At 36.4% G+C, this 20,082-nt stretch overlaps 1 protein-coding gene across 6 annotated transcripts in view; it reads right to left on the bottom strand.

Moving 5' to 3' along the window:
• SLC39A12 (solute carrier family 39 member 12) overlaps window positions 1–19,020 on the bottom strand; it is a 35,951-nt gene extending 16,931 nt beyond the window's left edge. For 2 of the 6 annotated variants that reach the window (XM_075140798.1, XM_075140792.1), the window contains exons 1-6: window positions 17,374–17,698; window positions 13,174–13,455; window positions 10,458–10,665; window positions 7,850–8,052; window positions 3,230–3,401; window positions 343–515 (exon numbers count right to left, since the gene is read on the bottom strand). In XM_075140798.1, coding sequence (XP_074996899.1) covers window positions 343–515; window positions 3,230–3,401; window positions 7,850–8,052; window positions 10,458–10,665; window positions 13,174–13,455; window positions 17,374–17,643 — 1,308 coding nt within the window. In that variant the 5' untranslated portion in view covers window positions 17,644–17,698. Of the gene's footprint in view, window positions 1–342; window positions 516–3,229; window positions 3,402–7,849; window positions 8,053–10,457; window positions 10,666–13,173; window positions 13,456–17,330; window positions 17,727–18,843 lie in introns of those variants that run through there. The other 4 variants (XM_075140793.1, XM_075140794.1, XM_075140795.1 and 1 more) reach the window with 4 other exon arrangements.
• Between the last annotated feature and the right edge of the window lie 1,062 nt (window positions 19,021–20,082).

Below are 20,082 nucleotides of genomic sequence, written 5' to 3'. Positions count from 1 at the left end.
TACAGAATCTACCTCATGAAAGAGTGTAATACACATCTAGAAGCCTGGCTTGCACAGAACTTGTGGGTTTTCTGAAAATTTTTTGTGAAAATAGGAACCTTATTTTCTCTGAATTCATCATTCATTGATTTCTGCTTCTTACTACTTGGAATCTCTGTCTGAACTACAAAGTGCAGATGTAATTGGAATGCTGGATAGCTGGTTCACAGATTTCATGGAAAGCTTTATTTTTAAACAGATGAACATTAGCCAGGTTTAAATGAAACTTTTCTCTATGTGTGTGTATGCATGCGCGCGTGTATGTGTCAACATTTTAAAAACACAAAAGTGTGTATTACCTACCTGAGGAATAAGGTGTAGTAATGCATCTCCAGAAAGGGTCCCAACAGCCAAACCGACAAACAGCTGTAAAATGAGTGTATAGATTTCTTGACAGGAGTTAAATAAAATGAGGGTTGTACCAAACATAGATCCAATAGTAATAAGTAAAACAGCAACAGTGCTGTAACCATATTCTGTAGGGAAAAACAAATGAAACAAAACAAGGGCACCTTTAATCATTCAGTATTTCTATTTGTGTTTGAGTATTTGTTTTGTATTTGTATTTGTTTTTGAGGCTATGTTTTGCCACCTCTCTGTACAAGCACACAGAGGAGAAGTGATTCACTGTGCCACATAGATTTTTCTAGTCATGTGTGATACAGATGACAGAATTGGAAGCTTAAAAAACATTCATCATTTCAGGCTTTGCAGGTAATGCAGTCTAATGCTTACAAATTTCAGACCTTAAAGAGCTAAATAGACTGTGAGTGTGCAGATCAGAGACACTCAGAGCAGCACAGTGAATGTTAGTCTGCATTTGTTTCCTCTCTTAACAGATTTATGCTTGTAATTGCATGTCCACACATGCCACACCTCTGTATCTTTAAAGTCAACACCACATTATTAACCAAATCATATTCGGTAAACAAACCAAGGCCTAAAACCTCAGATGAATGTAGTAGGCATCTCATTTAGGTTCTAAGCATAAACTTTTTGGTCCACATTATGTTTACAAATGTGCTGTGGACATACACTCCTTTAGTTACTACATCAGGACCACCAACCTGTTTTTCCCAGGTTACTGGGATTTTTGGAAGGTTACTCTTATAATTCTTCAGAATTACACACTGCTCACATTCCCAACCTTTTGCACAACATGAATCCTGATTAATCTGTGTGAAAGTCTTATGATGGAGGTAAAACACTGATGAGAAACAGACATAAAGGAACTAATGCCAAAATATTCAAAAGTGTCACTTAATGTTTCACACTTTAATAGCACTGCAAGTGCTCAGCACCTCATAAAATAGACAGTAAATTTCACAGACTGCACATCCAAATGCAAGGGTATAGTAGATACTTATGGAAGGTCAGGCCTTGGTGACTTAGCCAAAACAGCACAGCCTGTCAGTAAAATAGAACTGAGTATAAAATTAATGAGCCTATGCTCAGGTCACTAGGTCACACATAGGTCAAACATGAAGTCCTTTGTCTGTCTCAAGACAGCAGAATTGTCCCTGTGGTCATGGAAACCTTCCTTTGCCACAAAGCACAGGGAAAGGGCTGCAGAAGGGGCTCTTATTAATTCCATTCTATGTTTGAATAGTTCAGCTTTTCTCATCTACACAGATCTCTCACCTTTATGAGATCATTAAAATATCGTTGATTGGGCTGATGGCCTTAGACTTGGGAGAATCCCACTCAACTGTGGATTTGCCATGAACCTTGTATATGACCTGGGTAAGTTCCTTTCTTTCTTTGTCCCTTGATTCCCCATCTGAAAAATGGGCATATCCGTGTAACATAGAAAAGATAAAAGCAGTAAAGACTCCAAGGTGTTCAGGTAATGAGAAGAGAGATGACATAAGAAAAAAGGACTGCTGCCTTCTGGGGAGTGATAATGATTCTTCCTATTCTGTATGTTTCTTTCTATAACCATTCTTGGGATATCCACGAGTATCCTTCCATGCCGTTGTCTAACATGTTTTTTTAATTCACACTCATTGTCCAATTAACCTGTACACCATGGAATGATAGCTCAGCTCATTCCCACAAGCTGCTTAACGTGTGTAGCCTAAAGTACAGATAGAATTTAGAGATGGAAAGTGCTGTTCCATAAGGATCGTTGGCCAGCAGGATGTGGGGAAAGCTTACTAGCTCCTAAAAGATCTAGTCATCTAGAGCTGGCCATGTAGATATTAGGATAAAGGTATTGAAGGCATTGATTTGTAGCCTAAAAGTGCTGCTCTAGATGCAGGTGATTATGGTTAGATGCCCATTCCTTTTTGCTCATTCCTGGCTCTCAAATCCCCCACCAGAAATTAATGCCCCCTGTAATACACCAGCACACCTAGGTTTGTAACCACTTCCCAGATACTGCTGGTTTAAAGTAAAAACAAAACCAGGAAACATATTAAGAAGCCCTTAGGTCAGATCAGATTCAGATTTTTTTTGATAGGGTGGACTAGGGATTGGTTACAGGAGAAATTGAATCAGCAGAACAGATAGGGCAGAAATCCCTGGAAGCAATGGCATGTGAGGGCTATGACTGCAAAGGGAAACAACCTGATTATACTCTAACTCAGTTCTTGTTCCAGCTCTATCACACAAGTCCTGCTGCCCATGTGACTGGTTTTCTGGTTGTTTTTCTTCCCACAGTAATATCCCCAAAGCTTCTCTGCTCTAAAATATCACAACACAAAATAGCAACATTCACACAGAACTTATCTATATCAAGCAATTGCCACATCATGGTGTAAAATGCCAGCTAGCACAACCTTGAGGCTATATGTAAGAGCAATGTAATTATTCCAGTATATACCTGGTGGAAATTTCACCAAATAGGTCATTACCGCCTAGCAACCCACTGATAAGGACCTGCCATGGCTCACCTGCTGCCTACATCAAGCAGTCCTCTAAGAAATGAAGAAAATAAAGCTTAAAACCTTACACATTGAAACAGAATTCTGTCCAGTATAAAATTGAGACCATTGAATCCCCTCACTTCTCAATATAGTACTACTATCTGGCATGTATGCTATGAAATCATAGAGTGCATAAGAGAGTGCATAAATCTCATCATGTTTTGGTTTAAGTTTATTAATGAATGAAATGTCTCCAGAAGTTAAGCCCCTGCACCCCTTTATCTGAATTTTCACAATACTTTACTGATAACAACATAACTCACTTTCCAGAGTTGTTGGTGGAAGCTTTGTCTGCTTGGAGTCAGGAAGCTGACATGAACAACTTAATAGTTGCTGAATGATAGCTGGACTGATTTGCTTGAAGTGGTCCTTAGAAATGGAGGAAGAACTATTTTTTAAAAATATCTTCACAAGTTCATTGGCAGAGAAACAAACCTATGTAGAAAAGTATATACAGTTACTGAATATGTTGCATATACCTGCATTTAATGTTGAGGTTAAATATGGAATCTTAAAAGAACACAGGGTTATACAGCCTAGAAAAAACTTGTTTTCCATATACTCTTTTCTGGTTAAATTACTTTAATTACTTCAATTACTTCTAATTCTTTTTTGTTTTTCCAATTAAAACTTGATACTACTATATATTTCAGAAAGACCAGAATCTTTGGGATGAAGTAGTACAATTTCTATTGAAGCCTGTTAATATCATGAGGATCTGACACAATAATATCTCTAAATATTTTGTTATATGTGCTAACAAAAATATTTTAATGCTAACAGAAATCATATTCTTAGCTATTAATGTAAGACTGCATTAATAGCAATAATACTGCTATTAATGTAAGATACTGCCTGTATCAAGGAAGTACTGAAATTTGTCCTTGTGCTGTATCTTTAGTAAGATATGGAACTAAGTTGTTTTTTTAAATTCTGTTAACAATGGCATGTCACTTTAAGGTCAGCAAACTAGGTGTTACATAGTCTAAATTTGGTCTAAAGATTACTTAATAATTGTATTATTAGAGGTACTTAAGAATTTCAACTACTTTTTGTTCTTGTTAGAAATGTCTCTTTGTCCAAAAAAGGAACTTTTCTTGGGAACATTTATATTTTGAAAAATTTTCATGAATTGGTTTTTCATCTCCAGGATGAAACTTCTAGTAAAAACATGAGCAGTTAGCGTTAGAACAGTTCTAGTGCCAATTTCTGTAAGAACTGTTAAAAAGAAGAATTCTAGATCAAATATGCTATCTTACTTAAAGGAATAATCTTCATTTCTTAATCTCATCTGATTAGTTGTGGTTCAATTAAAAAATAGATATTTGTTTCTTTCATTTAAATTAGTCTGCATCTGAGAATCAAGGAATTCCTAAATATTCTTTTTCTAATCACTGCAGCTTAGGTTTCTTTTGAAAGAAAATTACTGTTTAAATAAAAAAGTTGTAATTATCGTTACTCTTAAATAACCCAATTAAAACCCAACACCATCCTGCCTTTGTTCATCCATTAGTAAACTAAAATATGCCTTGTAGCTCATTAAGAAACTGAATGAATTGAGCACTGATACATTTATTCTGAATACCACATTCAAGTTAGGATAACAGGTGATCTTGCCACCTGGATCTAGTCTGTTCTGCCTCCAAGCAGAAGGAGAGCACGAAGACAATTCAGGAGCTAGCGTGTTGGAAAAGACCTTCAGTTTGCCTGTTCTAGGCAGTGGTTTTGACTCTAGAAGTAGGGAACACCAACAAATGGTATCAAGTTGGAAGACTAGCTCGTGGCTGGTTATGAGCAGCATTCCTCACTGGTCAGTACAGGGACTGATATTATCTAACGCCTTCACCAATGACCTGATGATGGAACAAAGTGCACCATATTGCATCCACAGGTGAAATCCAACTAGGACAAGTAGTCAATATACTGACAGGCACAGTTGCTATTTAGAGGGATCTTGACAACCCAAAGAAATGAGCTGACAAGACCTTCATGAAGATCAGCAAAGACAAATTTATTGTGCTTCAAACAGAATAATCCCATGCATCAATAAAGGCTGGGAAAAACTGACTGGAAGGTAGCTTTACAGAAAAAGCCTTTGGGGTCCTGACAGACAACTTGAACATGAGTCACCAGTGTGCCCTTGTGGCAATGAAGGCTAACTGCATACTGGGCTGCATTAGCAAGAGTGTAGCCAACAAGTAGTGGAAAAAGGTTATTGCCCTCCACTCGGGACACGAGTCCACATCTGGACTATGTCCAGTTTAATAACCAGCAGTACCAGAAAGACATTGGCAAATTGGGGGAAGTCCAATGGAGGGCCACCAAGATGGCTAGGGAACCGCAGCACATGATGTGCAGGGAAAGGCTGAGGTATCTGGGTTTGTTCAGTTTGGAGAAGGGTTGGGGAGTATCTTAAGTCTTCAACTATCTAATGGGGGTTATAGGGAAAATAGAGCCAGAGTCTTCTCAGAGGTGTATATTAAAAGGATGAGAAGCAATAGGCATTAGTTACAGCAGGGAAAATTCCAATTTGCTATGATAAAAAAACCCATCAAAATGAGGGCAATAAAGCACTGGTACAGGTTTCCCAGAAAGACTGTATAATCTCCGTCTTTGGAGCCATTCAGAATTCAGCTGGACACGGCCCTGTGAAACTTGATCTGACTTTGATGTTGGATAGAAGTTTTGAGAAGTAGGATAGACAAGGTGAGGTCCAGGATTACTATGAACCTAAATTTTAATGTGATTTTATTATCAGGAATTTTAAATGAAAAAGCAAGATCTCATCTGGAAAATAAACTGTCCACCCACACATAAAAAAATAATTCTTAATGCTTATTTAGTAAAATGTTCTTGTAAGACTTGAGGCATGAGGACCTGCATCCGGTTGCAAGCCCTAGCCTTTTAAGCTTTTTAACATAGGGAGGCAGAGTACTAAGTCTCTATTAGTAAAGCAACTATGTGTGTACTCCTTGAGGATGATACTGAAGAAACAAGCAAATTGAATTTGCATATTCTCATATGGAAAACTGGATGGATGTATAAATGGATGGATGGATGATTTTGGTTTCCAAAATCCATGTTTCTTTAATGAGGAATAATAAATGAATACATAGATATTGTGACATAGTTTAATGGAACTTAATATTATTGCTCTTATTAGATCATCTGCTACTTACTTTTTTATGTTTTTTTTTATTTATATGTATTTATATGTATTTTTAAATCAGTAGAGACGATGATGACTTAAAAATAAAGCCGTGACCTCTTTTCTGTGACAATGTTTTAAAATATAATTCCTATCTAAAAATCAAATTACAGATCTTAATGTAGTTAGCAAACACAAGCCATAAACGAGTCAATGCCTCATATGTAGCAGCATCTGTTACTAATGGAGCACAATGGCTCTCATAGATACGTGCAGAAAGCAGGAGACAAAATTAGCAACACAACACTGAAACAGAAAGCCTTCTAATGGAATGATATGTTAAAGAAAATAGACGCAGCTAGAAAGGAGTGGAATAAAACCAAGAAACTAGGAATTAATACAGAAGAGAAATTATCTTGTCTCCAGATGTTTCTTTGTGATTTTTTTCATCTATACAGAATATTTGGCTCTCAGTTTGACTCCCAAGCCTCAAATAACTCCCCTGCACACTTCTCTTTTGAGTCACAGTCAGTCTCAGAAGTTCAAGAAATCAAAAACTGTGTTTTATAAATTCTCCTATTGCTGGAGAACAATTTTATTTATTGTATAGATAGTATCACTACTGATTTCTGTCCTTTATAATTGAAAATTAATATGAAACACATTCAAAATGACCTTCATTTAAAATTATTTTGAGATCCCATTAAATGTCTCATCATGCTGATCAGGATGATTCTCTTTTGTGGTCAGCTGGAAAGAAATAAACATATTGGCAGAGTATGTATTCCAAATGCAATAAAATTACACAGATGAATATCTATCAGAATGGCATTTAACCAGATGCCATTTGTCTCAGTTCCACATCATAAAATGACCACACAGCAAAAGTCAATTGCACACAGACGAAACATTGAGTTAACTTCAATTGTAAAGAACTGAAAACAATAGAAACATATTCTTTGAAGTATATATTTCAAATGTATTCATCAAAATATATACAAAGTATATACTTTGAAGTCTCCTTTCTTGTCTAAGGAATGTCTTCCAGTCTAAAGGATGGAAGTCAGCTACCATCTTAATCAATGTTATAAACAAAATTTATATATTTTCAAATATTTAGGATAAGGATAAAATCACCTGCAATGAGCCACTGTCGTTCAAAGCCCTCAAAGAGGACAATGGATAGTAGCTAAAGTTCTGTCTTACAGACTCTATACTTTCTAAAGGAGGCTTCTGGACATGGCTGGCTATTAAAAGTGTTTGGAAATGCCCAATCTTCCGTTTACAGAAGCCTTTTAAAAACAACTTGCACAGAAACCTTAGTTTACTTTTTTTCCTTAGTACAGAACAACCCTTCTTTCTACAAGGTCACTTAAGGGGCCCTAGAAGCTCTGCAACATAAGAGCACAAGAAATCTCTAATAAATGTGTGAAAACGTTGAAGCCATGGTACTACAGTCCTCTGTGTCTTGAAGAAACACCTGGTTCCGCGTAACACTAACCGTTCTATTAGCTTATCCCAGCTACTTTAATCACACATTCAACACCCATAAAGTTCTTCCCCCAACTAATATTTAAACAAATATAACTATATAAAAATATATTATCAGTATCTACATGACTTTTTGAAACTAATAAATTTTACCTCAGAAATAATGTAGTGTTTGCAAACCAATTTGAACTTTCACCACTGAAATTCTGTCACCAATACTATAATAACATAAAAATAAATTAACCTGGTCCCAATCTGTGTTCCTTTCATGATCTTCAAAATAAACTTTCAGATAGTCTCCTTTTATATGGTTTCCTTTGACTGGAATGTTTCTGGTTCCAATATCTCTGATTGCCATACTATAACGTCTTCTTTTGTGACTGTGGAATTGTCCATTTACAGTGCAGGTCTTTTTGGCTGTAAGCACATTTAGTAGTTCTTGCAGTTCTAGTAATTAATTAGAAAACAGATATGTTACCATGGGAAAATATACATATAAAAGATAAAACCAAAAGTAACTATTAAAATTCTGTTAGTTTTAACATTAATTCAACTCCTTTTTTTAATATTTTTTTCTCTCCTCCGTTTGGTACTGTAGGTAATTTCTGCTTAACACCTCTAGAAGGTCAAGACACCTATATACTCAGCCTTTCCTTCTTTACAGCACCGCACTCAGATGTTTTGCCTATGACTATCTCAGAGGAAAAGAGCTGTGACTGAAAGGCAATTCATCTTCCATTTAATCATCGATCTCTGACAAAGTTAGCTACAAATTACTGCTAAATAGCTTCATTGTTCTTCAAATGTTCCCATGTAAATGGAACACCATGGCCAGGTATCCGGATAGTCCAGAAAGATCAGGAAGGCAGATCTTTTATAGGGTGTCCTGAAAGCATCTTCAGGATGCTATGCTGCCCTTTGCACTTCAGAAGTGGAACACAGGGCAGCAGATTTTCTCTCTCCTTTGGTTAATCCGGACGCATGCCTGTTTACAGTACTGAAGTAGGAAGGAGGGAGCCAGGATCCCTAATCCAAACCTGAGACAGCACAAGGATGTATCCCATGACATAGCTTGAGTGCAATGGGTGTGCCTGCTGATGAAATGTTTGGTTATATGAAGGGGCATGCTCTATCCTATCTTACTTATCACCTTCCTTCAGCCCTGCATTTTCAAGATGAAGCCATAGTGATAGTTTCTGTAAACCTGAGTTTGTCCATTGGAAACAAAGGCAGTCCACAAATTAATTTCAAAGGAATTTAGATCAATGAGATTAAGAATGTTTCCATGTGATAATCCTTTATTTTTTAATGTTGTTATTCATAAAAAGCAAATTGTATAATCTTAAAAAAGGCTTGTGATGTTTATCTACTTTCTTTGTCTTGAGCAAACAGATCTGAACAGAGCTGAAGCTAGATCTTTTTTCTAAATGTAGTCAACTCTAATTTTCTTTTTTTCCATGCTGCCAGTTTCTTGCTCTTTCCTGCAGTTACTATTAAGAATTTAAATAAATTTAAAGGGACAATTTAATTAGCTGAGGCTTAAAATATACTTAAACTGTAACAAACTGGTTAAGAATATTTTTTGTTTCTCTGAATGACATCCTGCCTGACTCCACCAACCATAAAGTCTTGCTATTGTCTTCACTGGGGCCTGGATTTCACCATATATAGCTATTTAGTAGCACTGTGCCCAGATGGCTCCATCCATTCTTGTGAGTCAATTATTTTAGAAGATCTGGCTTGGCAATTTTAAAGGAAGGGTTTTGCTGCAAAACCAGTTTATGCAAGTACAATCTAGGAGTCCAAGTTCAGGGCTGAGGATTTTGTTCTTTTTTTTTATTAGTTACTTCTGTGATTCAATGTACCTCTGTGTAAGCTAAGAGTGGTAAAAATATTTTTACCTATGCTTAATTCAACTTTTTAAGCTGTTTTAACCCATACCTATTGTAACTTCTAAAAAGTGCTTGGAAAAGCTTGTAAAGTGTTGCTATAAGCAGTTACCACAAACTAGGAAAAGTAGATGTCTTACAATAACCTTCTAAATCCATACTAGGCCCCTGAGTTGATGGTTTAGCTTCTTTAACTGCTAAGCATGCAAAATCTTTTACAGCATTTAATAGCAGCTGCTGAGAGCTCAACACTTACATTTTCTTTTTTTTTTTCATTTTTGGACCACTTCAAACTCTCCTATACTTCTATTTATTTATGATTAAGTAGCATTTCTGATACGTCTAGCAACAGAGCTCCTGAAGAAAATGAACTTTGCATATTCCAGACTCACTGATTGGGTACTATGATCAGAAGGTGGGTAGAGAAGCACAAACCATAAAGATGTTTTCTGGTACATTAGGCAGATATCAGAGAGCGTTTGGCCTGTGTCTATTTTATCTCTTCTGGGGGTACGTCTACACTGAGGTGTGAGTGACTAAGGTGTCTAATCTGGCTACTGTACATGAACTATCCCACCTAAATGAGTCTTGCAATGTATCAAGATCTGCATAAATAAGCAATGTAAACGAGGCCCCAGTGAACTCTGCCCTCACAGCTAGATTGCCACTCTTAGAGCTCTCTTGGGTAGTTCAGACTGTGCTGAGCAATTAAGTCATAAATTAATGTGACAGCACACATTTAATAATCACAGTAACAATTTGTTTTATACCTCTCAGAGAATTATCAAAATAAGGAGTTTATTTTCCAACTTGTTTTTAAATTTAGAAAAGACTACTTAGCAGCTCTAAAATGAAATGAGATTTAAATCTAAAATGAAGTGCAAAAAGTCCTTTAGGCATTTAAAGATAGTTTACATCAAATGTGTGTTGCAAAAGGCAACTAGAGACAAATAAATTGCTTACCTGTCACTTCGAGCTCAGTGGTACCGTTTAGAGAATTGAAAATATATTTTATAAAGAATTCTGGGGAGGGTAAACTTGCTTTCCCCATACAGACTCCTTGGAGAGCCAGAGTAATGATTAAAGCAGCCAGGCGTGGAAGAGTGTTTTCATCAGCACCATCTCTGTCCATTATCTCAGCATTTTTTTCCAGAGTACTCACATCAACACACTGAAATCAGGAGAAAACAGCATGAAGACAGCCCTGGTCACCTCCATTTAAATAATTAGAGTGACAGGAGGAGAAACTGGAGACAACACTTTCACAGACAGCCAGGGTAGAAAAAATACTAAGATTAAAGCTGTAATTGACAGCAGGACGCAAATGTGAAACAGAGGACATTTTCAGGAGAACAGGCAGAGAATAAAAAAGCCTGAAATTTTACTCAGTGTCTGACAGGGAAGACATATAGTCCTTCATTCAGGTTATTTTTGCTTAGTGTTATTTTCATGCTGTTTCTATTATTCCTGTGTCCTCCTCAATTGCATCTACATCTACTTCCAGAAAGTGGCAGAAAAGGGAGGAATTTTTGTTAAGGCACAAGAAATTGACTTAAATAATACTGACTTTAACTCATTATCTCAAACTTCAGAGAGAGTTCTCTTAATGTTTTTAGTTCCCTATCTATTAAATGGAATCAATAATTTGTTATGGGGCAGTTATCTGGGGACAATATGGAAAGATATAATTCTGCAGATAAAGGGTGACTTCTCTGCTGGGTGACCAAACAGGAGCAGTAGACAGTCGTGTACACCCATGTGTGTGGATGTGTGCAGGTCTGAAGTGAGGGAGCAGGGTACAGCTCTCTCAGTTACCTGGAAACTTATCCCTGTTTTCTTCCATTTCTGCCTTTCTTGTTTATTTTCACTGCAAACAGTTGGGGTTTGAGAGAAACAAAAAAAAATTGGAGAAAATTATTTGAGTTCATTTGTCTCTAACCCATATTAACTATATTGAAAAGTCAACTAGATGAGCCAGTACAGTAATAATTTATTTTACACATACTCATGTCTCTCTACATATGCCTTAAACACTGCAGAGAGGAGGCTGGCATTTCTTTTCCCATCCATCCATTACATATTTGCATTTCCAAAACCTGAAATTTCACCTCTCATTTAAAAGAATACATTAGCTGCTATGACTAAGAAGAGGATATTTTCTATGAAACCAAAACATATAAAGAGCCACTAAAAATGCTATTCTTCTATTACTACCCTGCATCATTGGCCCTTCTCCATAACTCAAGTGTTGTGATTCTAAGCATTAGATAGTCTATAATGTTTTGAGTACTTTTCATAAAAAAACCCTCTTTTCCCTCTTGTCAGTGAGCGGTGAAGTCTCAGTTACTGAACAGGCTTGACAACCGATTATACTGCCAGCATAAACAAACAGACTGCACAGTAAAGCACTTTATGGATTGTTATTCTACCTTGACATGCCAAATACCCACTGATGCCTCTTTACAGTTGCCCAGATACCACTGGAGTTCTTGGAAATCGGCACGTTCACCAAGACTCAGAACCAAAAGTACTGCTCAATGAATAATTTATGATGGGAAACAATTACACAAAGAACATAGAAAGAGGAATGGAGGCCCTCAGCATTCTGCTGCACAGCCAGGACTCCTAGCCATCTTCTGTTTGCGTAGAAAATTCTACTACAGTATGGTGTAAATTAAAATCTAATTAAATGAAACAGAAAAGGGCAAATTCAAACATTGCAATAAACCAAATTTAACTGTATATTATGAATAGATCTATGGGGCTTCTCACAGCAGGTCAATCTGTACTTTAGGAGTTATCTAATCTGGCAAAACTTATTTTATTGCCCATTTCAAGGAAAACAGTTTTTCTTTAGATTGTAAACTCTAGAATATTATTCTATTATTTTATAGACCTTACTTGAGATAAGGAATAACAAACAGTGGTGAGAAAACTCGCTGCATGTTTTCTGACTTAAAAAGAATGTTTTTAGCTGAATATACTCAATACGCCTTTTTTTTTTTTAACTTTAAATTTAAGTTTACCTGTATCACTCTTTCTACAAGGCATATTCATGCTGGTAGGTAATTAGTCACAAATGTATGTGTCCCAACTGAAGGAAACCATCATACCTTTGGACAGATTCCTTATTCCACCCTGCTTTGGATGGACATGGAAGTGCAGGGCCTGTCAAGGATCTCATCAGAGCAAAATGTGATTTTGCTCATTTCTGCTATACAACCAGATCAGTTTTGGAGCCGTTCTGCTTTATACTATTTAAATACAATCACTGCTAGTATATCTATATGAATAAATACAAGTGATGAGAAAGTACTTTCTGTCCTTGAAGCCAAGTGCAAGATCTTGCACCTACACAGCTATGCTCTTTTCCATCTGCCCTAAGCAGGGCAACTGCATCTAAATTACCTATTGGGAATGGTCCCTAATACGCACGGTCTCCCCAACCATGTCTCAGCGGATTCTGTGGAAGCGCTAGGTAGCACATGCCAAAAGCAAGTCAAGGAGAAGGTTAGCATTAAACAGCATGTACAACAAAAGACCAATGTTCAGCCTTTGCTCTCACACTGTTATTTACCAGTTTTCTGGAGGACCATGATACTGACACAATGTCTGAACTAGCTTGAAGGCATTATATCAGTAACAAATATGAAGTTATTTTTACCTATGTTTTCTTTACCTGGGTTTCAGAAGTTTTAAAATGTTGCCTTACTGCAGCCAAAATATCTTCAGTTTCATTCCGTGAAAAATAATAACAGTCTTCATCATGTCTTAAACTAAGCATACTCTGTAAGTAAAATTTATAATCCTTATTATTCAAGCTGAGTTCTGGAGAACACACATCTCTATGATGAAGAATGTAGTAGAGAAGAATAAGAGAAATTCTCTCAAATACTTCTTCGCTGAGACGGTCTTCTAAATCTCCACCAGCTATTAGTAACAAAGCATCTGGTTCAAGGCACTGTGAAAAAATAAAAATAAATTGAAATTCAACTCAAGTAACACATTGCCAGTCATCTGCAAATACAATTAGAGAGGAGTACAGGAGAATTCAACTCATATTAAGGGACCGAACCTAAGCCTACAGAGATGCAGGCTGATGGAATGGCAGGAGGAGGGTGCAGGTAATTCATTGCAGTTCTATGGCTGCAAGATCACAACACGTTTTTTTCTGGAGCCCCCTTCTGTGTTTAAGAAATGTCAAGTATCCAAGGGATTTAAGATTTACTACAAAACAGGACTAACTCTAATAAATCACTGTAGAGAAACGAAAGTCTTCCGCTGGCTTCAAAAGATTGTATTTCTGGTTATAAATATATTAGATAAGGGCTAGGGCTATTCATATTTTCACCTGTGTATTCTACATGTGTTCATATGATAAGACAAAGACCTTATCTGGACTGTAGTTAATTCAGAGTCTGTAAACAGAAGTTATATCATATTCAATGCACTGTTAAGAGACATAATTGCCCCTGCAATCATACAGCTATTTTTATTTTTTCTCAATGAATTCTGTTAACTGGGACAATTCTGACAAGTGCAGAGAGCCAGCACAAGGTCTCAACACCATTTAGTCCTCCAAATGCATTTCAGGAGGGCCTGAAATGATATACTTGCCCTGTGCAGGCTTTCTATCTGAGTATAGATTTTTTTAATACATGTATATATATATAAATCCCTCAATTTTTCTTGATACAAAGACACTTTCCAGAAACTTCTGCCAGCTCAAGCAAAAGTTAGTCTTTAAAATTAGACCTGAAGACTGATAGAGCTCTATGTCAGGCTTTGGGAAATAAGATACTGAATTCCAGAACAAAGAATCTTTCTTGAAGAGATCCTGTAACTATTGTCATTCATTGTGTAGCTGTTTTTTTCCAACTGGTTCCTTTCCAAGCATGTTATAGGCATGTCAGCTAATCTCAACTATTATGGTAGAGCAGCTGGACTGTACATTTCAGAGAAGAAACTACAACACATGAAGGTACCATGGGAGAATCAAAATTGCACTCGAATAAATTCATGAATCCAGACTAGTTTGTCAGACTAAATTGTTTGTGGCTACAAGCATGATGTGTTGTTTGGTGTCGCTCACCTTGTATGTTAGTTCATTTTCCTACACAGAAGCTGGGTAGAATCAAACACATATTGTCATGTTCAGAAGCCAATGTTCCTTGAAGCAATTGAGAGAGCTGCTACTTTTTAATAGAAATAATTCTAACAAAAATTGTCACAAATACTCAATCTAAAAAAAAAGAGAACTGTGGATGGTAATTGCTAAATTAAATATTTATACTCGTAAATGAACTAAATTACAGTATGATCCACTGTGCCCTGCCTACATTGTCTATCAAGATCTATAATTCTAACTTTTTCTAATGCATGTCTCTGAGCATTAGTATTTGCTGTAGGAGGAATATAGACATTCTGTTTTCTGTCCCAAAAGACCTCAAGTTACTCAACCAGCCTTTCCAAACACTCAATAGTAATACAATAAATGTACTGCATGTAGTGGAAGATTTTCAAAGACTTCTATAACATTTCAAAACCCAGTGAGCATAAATTGTAATCGGTGGGGCTCTTGCAAGCACTTGCTTGCTCTTGCAAGGAAGATGATTGAAAAGGAAATTGCTAATTGGAAGGAAGCAGGTGCGTTGTAAAAAATGCAGCTACTCCATAGTATATGGGTAGCCCATAGAGAGTGTCCTTTGAGGAGATGTCAAGAGGATATAAATTGGTTCATCACTGGTTATTTTGCTGTTACTAATATTTTACAGGCATAACCATCTTTATGGCCTTGGTTTAGAAATGCTTATTTGATATAAAAAGAGGCCAACTTTGAACCTGGGCACTGAACCCTGAGTTTGTTTTGTTTAATAGACCAGAAGTTAGAAAAAATTCTCTTACCACTGCAAGAAATATATGACTTTTGTGTGCTTAAGAGATAAAGAAGTGTCAGATGCCATTCAACAGCTGCCAGTCCCTGCCCAAAGAGTCTTGGGGCCAATACGTAACAACAAACCAAAAAAGGGTCTAAAAAAGTGTTAAACTTCACTGCTTTTAAATACCCATTGGAGACATCATTAAAAATGAAAGTAAAAAATCTGAAAATAAAGTCATGTGGTATGACTGGAATCCTGGATTTAGAAGGGAAAGTTGAGTCTGAAATCAATTAATTATTCCCAAGAAGTATGGGAAAGAAAATGCCAAGCTAAGGTGGGGCATTCTGTTTCAAATTTTCATGATCTTGAAGGATAGTGCTTCTCGCACAGTTTTTGCTATCTCGGTTTGCCAAATCTTGTTAAATCATCTTGGAAGATTTCAGCACGGTGCCATGTCAGCTGTATATGACTGCAAACGCTGTCTCTTTCTCATGGATTTTCTATAGACAACTGTGGTCATGTGGCACTCGCAGTGCAGGATGTGTGCAGTGTTACTGAACACAGCCAACACTGAGAATTACTGGAAATGGTGAAAGTCCTCAAATTCTTCCCACAGGAAATTTCCAAGATGAAGCCTAAACAGAGTGGAATTCATGACCAAAGTAAGCCCCAGCTAAGTTTCACTTAAATTTCTTCCATCCAAGGACACAGTGGGCATGTTGTCTGCAAACACATCACAAATACAAGAAAAAATATGGCAATCCAGAGAAGCAAAACAAAGAGGGAGAACAAGAAGGCTTAGACCGCTGTTTTGTGAAGTTTAGGAGAACTCTATACTCTTTACTGTTTAATACATTCTCAGCTTTTGATCTGGGTCCGTATCTGCTATATATCCATTGTCCATATGTGCAAAGAGAAAAACTGCACAATCTCCTTCATAAAAATTATCCATTTAGGGAGTAACAGGCACCTACATTATTTATGTATGAAATTTCACATTGGCGCTCATATGAAACATGGGAGCATTTGCAAGAAAGGGCCAATTAAGTGAGCAGTTGTCTACTGCACAGGAGAAAAAGATCTCCATTTTATTGGCTTGGCACATTGCCAAGAAGACTATATTCTGAAAGCATTCACCTTTATGATGATCCTCATAATTCTGACAAAAAGTGACACTCTGCTGTATGTAGGTCACTGAACAATGCCAGAGCTAGAGTAACGCTAATCAAAGCCAAGATTGACCAAGCCCTTTGTAGTCCCTTTCAGCTAAGTTGCTCACTTATCACTGTCTCCATCCTACCAGAACCTACGATCTTATTACACTTGTTCCTTTCTTTGTCAAATCCGTAATCAGTTCTGAAAATATTCAACTCAAGTAGACAACAAAACCTTCTGTGAAGCTGTACCCTGGACTATTTCCAGCTTCAAGTTGGATTTGTAGATTCATTGTTCTGCCTTTGATTTTCTATGACCTGAACTTCTTACCAAAACCCTCCCCTAAATCTTGAGTATTTCAGTGAAGGGGCACATAAATCTGAGACAAATCTGTCTGGGTTTTATTTTTATGAAGTAAAATCGAGAACAAAAAAAATAAGTGTCAGAACCAGTCCCCAATTTTTACCTATGTCTTTCCACAGTGGAAATCCTCTGCGTCCCAAATTCAAGCTCATGCTTTTATAGATAGATCAGGGTAAAGTAGAAAAATCTTTGTTGGAAAATAAACACTTGACAACTTTTAAAGGAAAATTATTAGTGTTATGCGACTGAAGTGTGGAGTTTTTAAGGAACGCCTGTCATGTTTGGAATATCTTTCATGAGCTCAAACAATAAATATTAATAATTCAGAATGAAACGATTAAAACAGGGACAACTTTTTGCTGCCACAACAAGCCCTTTACATGTTTAGATTTTGCATTCAGGAGAGTATCATTCTAATATAAATAATTTTAGAACTCACTGATGATCCTGTAAAGATATCCCTCATTAATTGAAGCACTAACCAGATTACAATCCTCTTGCATGCCATAAATCCGCTGTGGGCACTCAGCTCTCTCCAGTAACATTTTGACCAGTTCTCGTGAGTGGTTCATGTGGAGCTCAGTGTTGTCAGCTGAAAGAACGCGTAAAACTTCCATCAGATAGCCTCGGCTGGGAGCATAGCTGCCATCCTGCCCATGCTCTTCCCCAGGCTGTCCTTCAGCAATGAGCACGCTGAATATGAAAGCAGAACATACCACCCCAAGAGCTGGATGCTTGGTCAGAAAACACATCTCCTCTTCCTGCAGTGCGTGATCTGCACTGAATGTTGGTTTGTTGTTTGCACTTCACAGCTTAAACTCGAAACCTGAGGAATCTGAATGGTAAAGGGGAAAAAAACCCCAACCCTTTAATTAGTGTGAATGCAATATGTTTGAAAGGATTTATTAATTGGTCGGCTAAGCTGATTTGCAGTGACAAGCTGTTTTTGAACAACAGGGAGCCTGTAAGGGCTTTACAGCCCAGAACAGCAGGAAACTAAGACAACCATGGCCTTAAAACTTCTGTAGAATTACCAACAAGAGGTTGACTCAAAGTGCCCTTCTCTCTTCATAAAAGTGTACAGTTTTCATTTCAGTGTTATGTTATTGCATTCACTAATAATCCTCTTCAGTAACAACAGGAAAATACCATAGCTTTCACTTTCATTCCATTATGAAACAGGTTTTTAGTAGTAAAAATAGCTGTAAATAAAGATTACAAGTCTAATTCTGATATGAATGTGCAGTAATTATGTTACACAGCAATGATATAGAGCAGGTTTTATTTTCAAAACACTTTACCAACATTACCAAACTCCAGCTATACAACACAAAACAAGAATGAACAGAATGTACTTAAAAATTAGTGATATTTTATGAGCAGATGAAAGAATTACAAAACTGAGGTCATAATTTCATTCATAGAACTCAGTGAATAAACAAGACAAACACACCAGAAGCAACAAGTTTAACTTGTTGACTCTAGATGCAAAAAACATTTTGTACTGTAAATCTACCATGTCACTATCCTTCCTAATATACCATCGCCTCTGCTTTAACAATAATCTATCTCAATATCAAAGCACAAGAAACATTAGAGAGTTTCACTTCTGTTTTCCACAAAGAGGTTTTCATTTTGTTGGTGGGCAGATGCTGGCAGTGACATACATTTTCAGATGATAATGCACATATGTTAAACAGCCACACATAAGTTCAGTTTCTTTTAACTGCAATATGATACGTGTGTGTCTTATTTTAAAGGAAATTCTGCTAAGAAATATTTAAAATGAAAAAAGAACTGCTGAATTCAAATTGGCATTCACTCAGATAAAGGTTAGGATGTTTTTAGATGTTAGGAAATCTTTTGGTGTTTAGACATATTTTACTGTTAGCAGTTAGGAATATGTATCATTGTTATGAGGATGCACTTATTTCTAAACATTATTTTCTTACCTTCTGAAGGGAAAAAGAATGCTTGTGTATCTAGCTTTGTGGCCTTCTGAATCCTCAGAAGTATTTAGCTGCTGGAAGTCCAATGTTTTTAAAATTCCTTGATGGTGCTCTGGAAGCTGGAGAGGATTAGTTTATTGCTGCCTTGCAAAGTTTTCAGTTGCTATGGAGAGAGCTGCTCTTAAGGTAACAATGGAGGTGGATAGGAATTAGTACATGTTCTTCTTGGCAAGTTCTAAGCATCACGTTATTGAATGTATTTCACATATTTTAGTAGTTATCATTTTATGTAAACAGTTCCTACTTTATTTTAGCAGTGCAAGATGTATAAAATCTACTGAAGAATGTATTTCATTACAATGGATAATACATGCAAGCACTCTAACAGTTCTCTACATTACTATATTATCTGAGCAATTTTACAACAAACCTGAGTATCTTTTTTTCATTGAAACATTACTTCTTTTTGCAAATATGAGAACAGAACAGAAATAGAAATCTTTTCAAGCAGCTCCATAGAAAAATGGTATTTTTCTTTGGGAAACACTGTCCATAGAGAACAGGCTCTTTCATCCCCACTTATTCTGTGCCACATTTGCATCAATTAAAAAAGCTGGGATAGCTCAGATCAGTCCTATTATTAGATACTCAAGTACAAAAAAAAACCCCTCTGATTTGTACCAAAATACCTTTCATTTTACTTCACAAATTACAAAACATATTTATCAAACATTGCCAAATATGCAACTTTATGCAAACAAGAATTACAGGAATTTTCATCCCAAAAAATTATTTTTATATGAATGACTGAAAAGCAGAAACACATGATAATACGCATGTCCTCTAGCTTTTATATAATTTGCTCTGTGAAACAAAGCTAACTACGTCCAGATTTGTTCCACTAATAAAAATAATTCCTCAGATAATGAGGGAATAGCTGCCAGCATTTAATTCTGGGGATTGCTCAATCTCCAAACAAACACAGAATAGGTTTATCTGTATATAATTTGGTGTTTTGTATATAATTACAAATTGAAACTAAGAATTCATTCTATCTAATTAATGTGTACAAACAGAGGGTGAATTGTTTCAATTTGTTGAGAGAAGCCAGCATTTAAAAACACATTCGATGATTTGTAAGTATTGAAAGCTGCTGAGAGAAGATTTATATAATACTGGCTATATCTTATATTACCATTTATATGACAGAGTGATGGTAACAAAAGGAAATGTTCAGTATAT

The sequence above is a fragment of the Calonectris borealis genome, chromosome 2 (assembly GCF_964195595.1).
Source record: "Calonectris borealis chromosome 2, bCalBor7.hap1.2, whole genome shotgun sequence".
NCBI classification, from domain to species: Eukaryota; Metazoa; Chordata; class Aves; order Procellariiformes; family Procellariidae; genus Calonectris; species Calonectris borealis.
The sequence above is the reverse complement of the archived record's forward strand: the minus strand, read 5'-3'. Positions and strand labels throughout refer to the sequence as shown.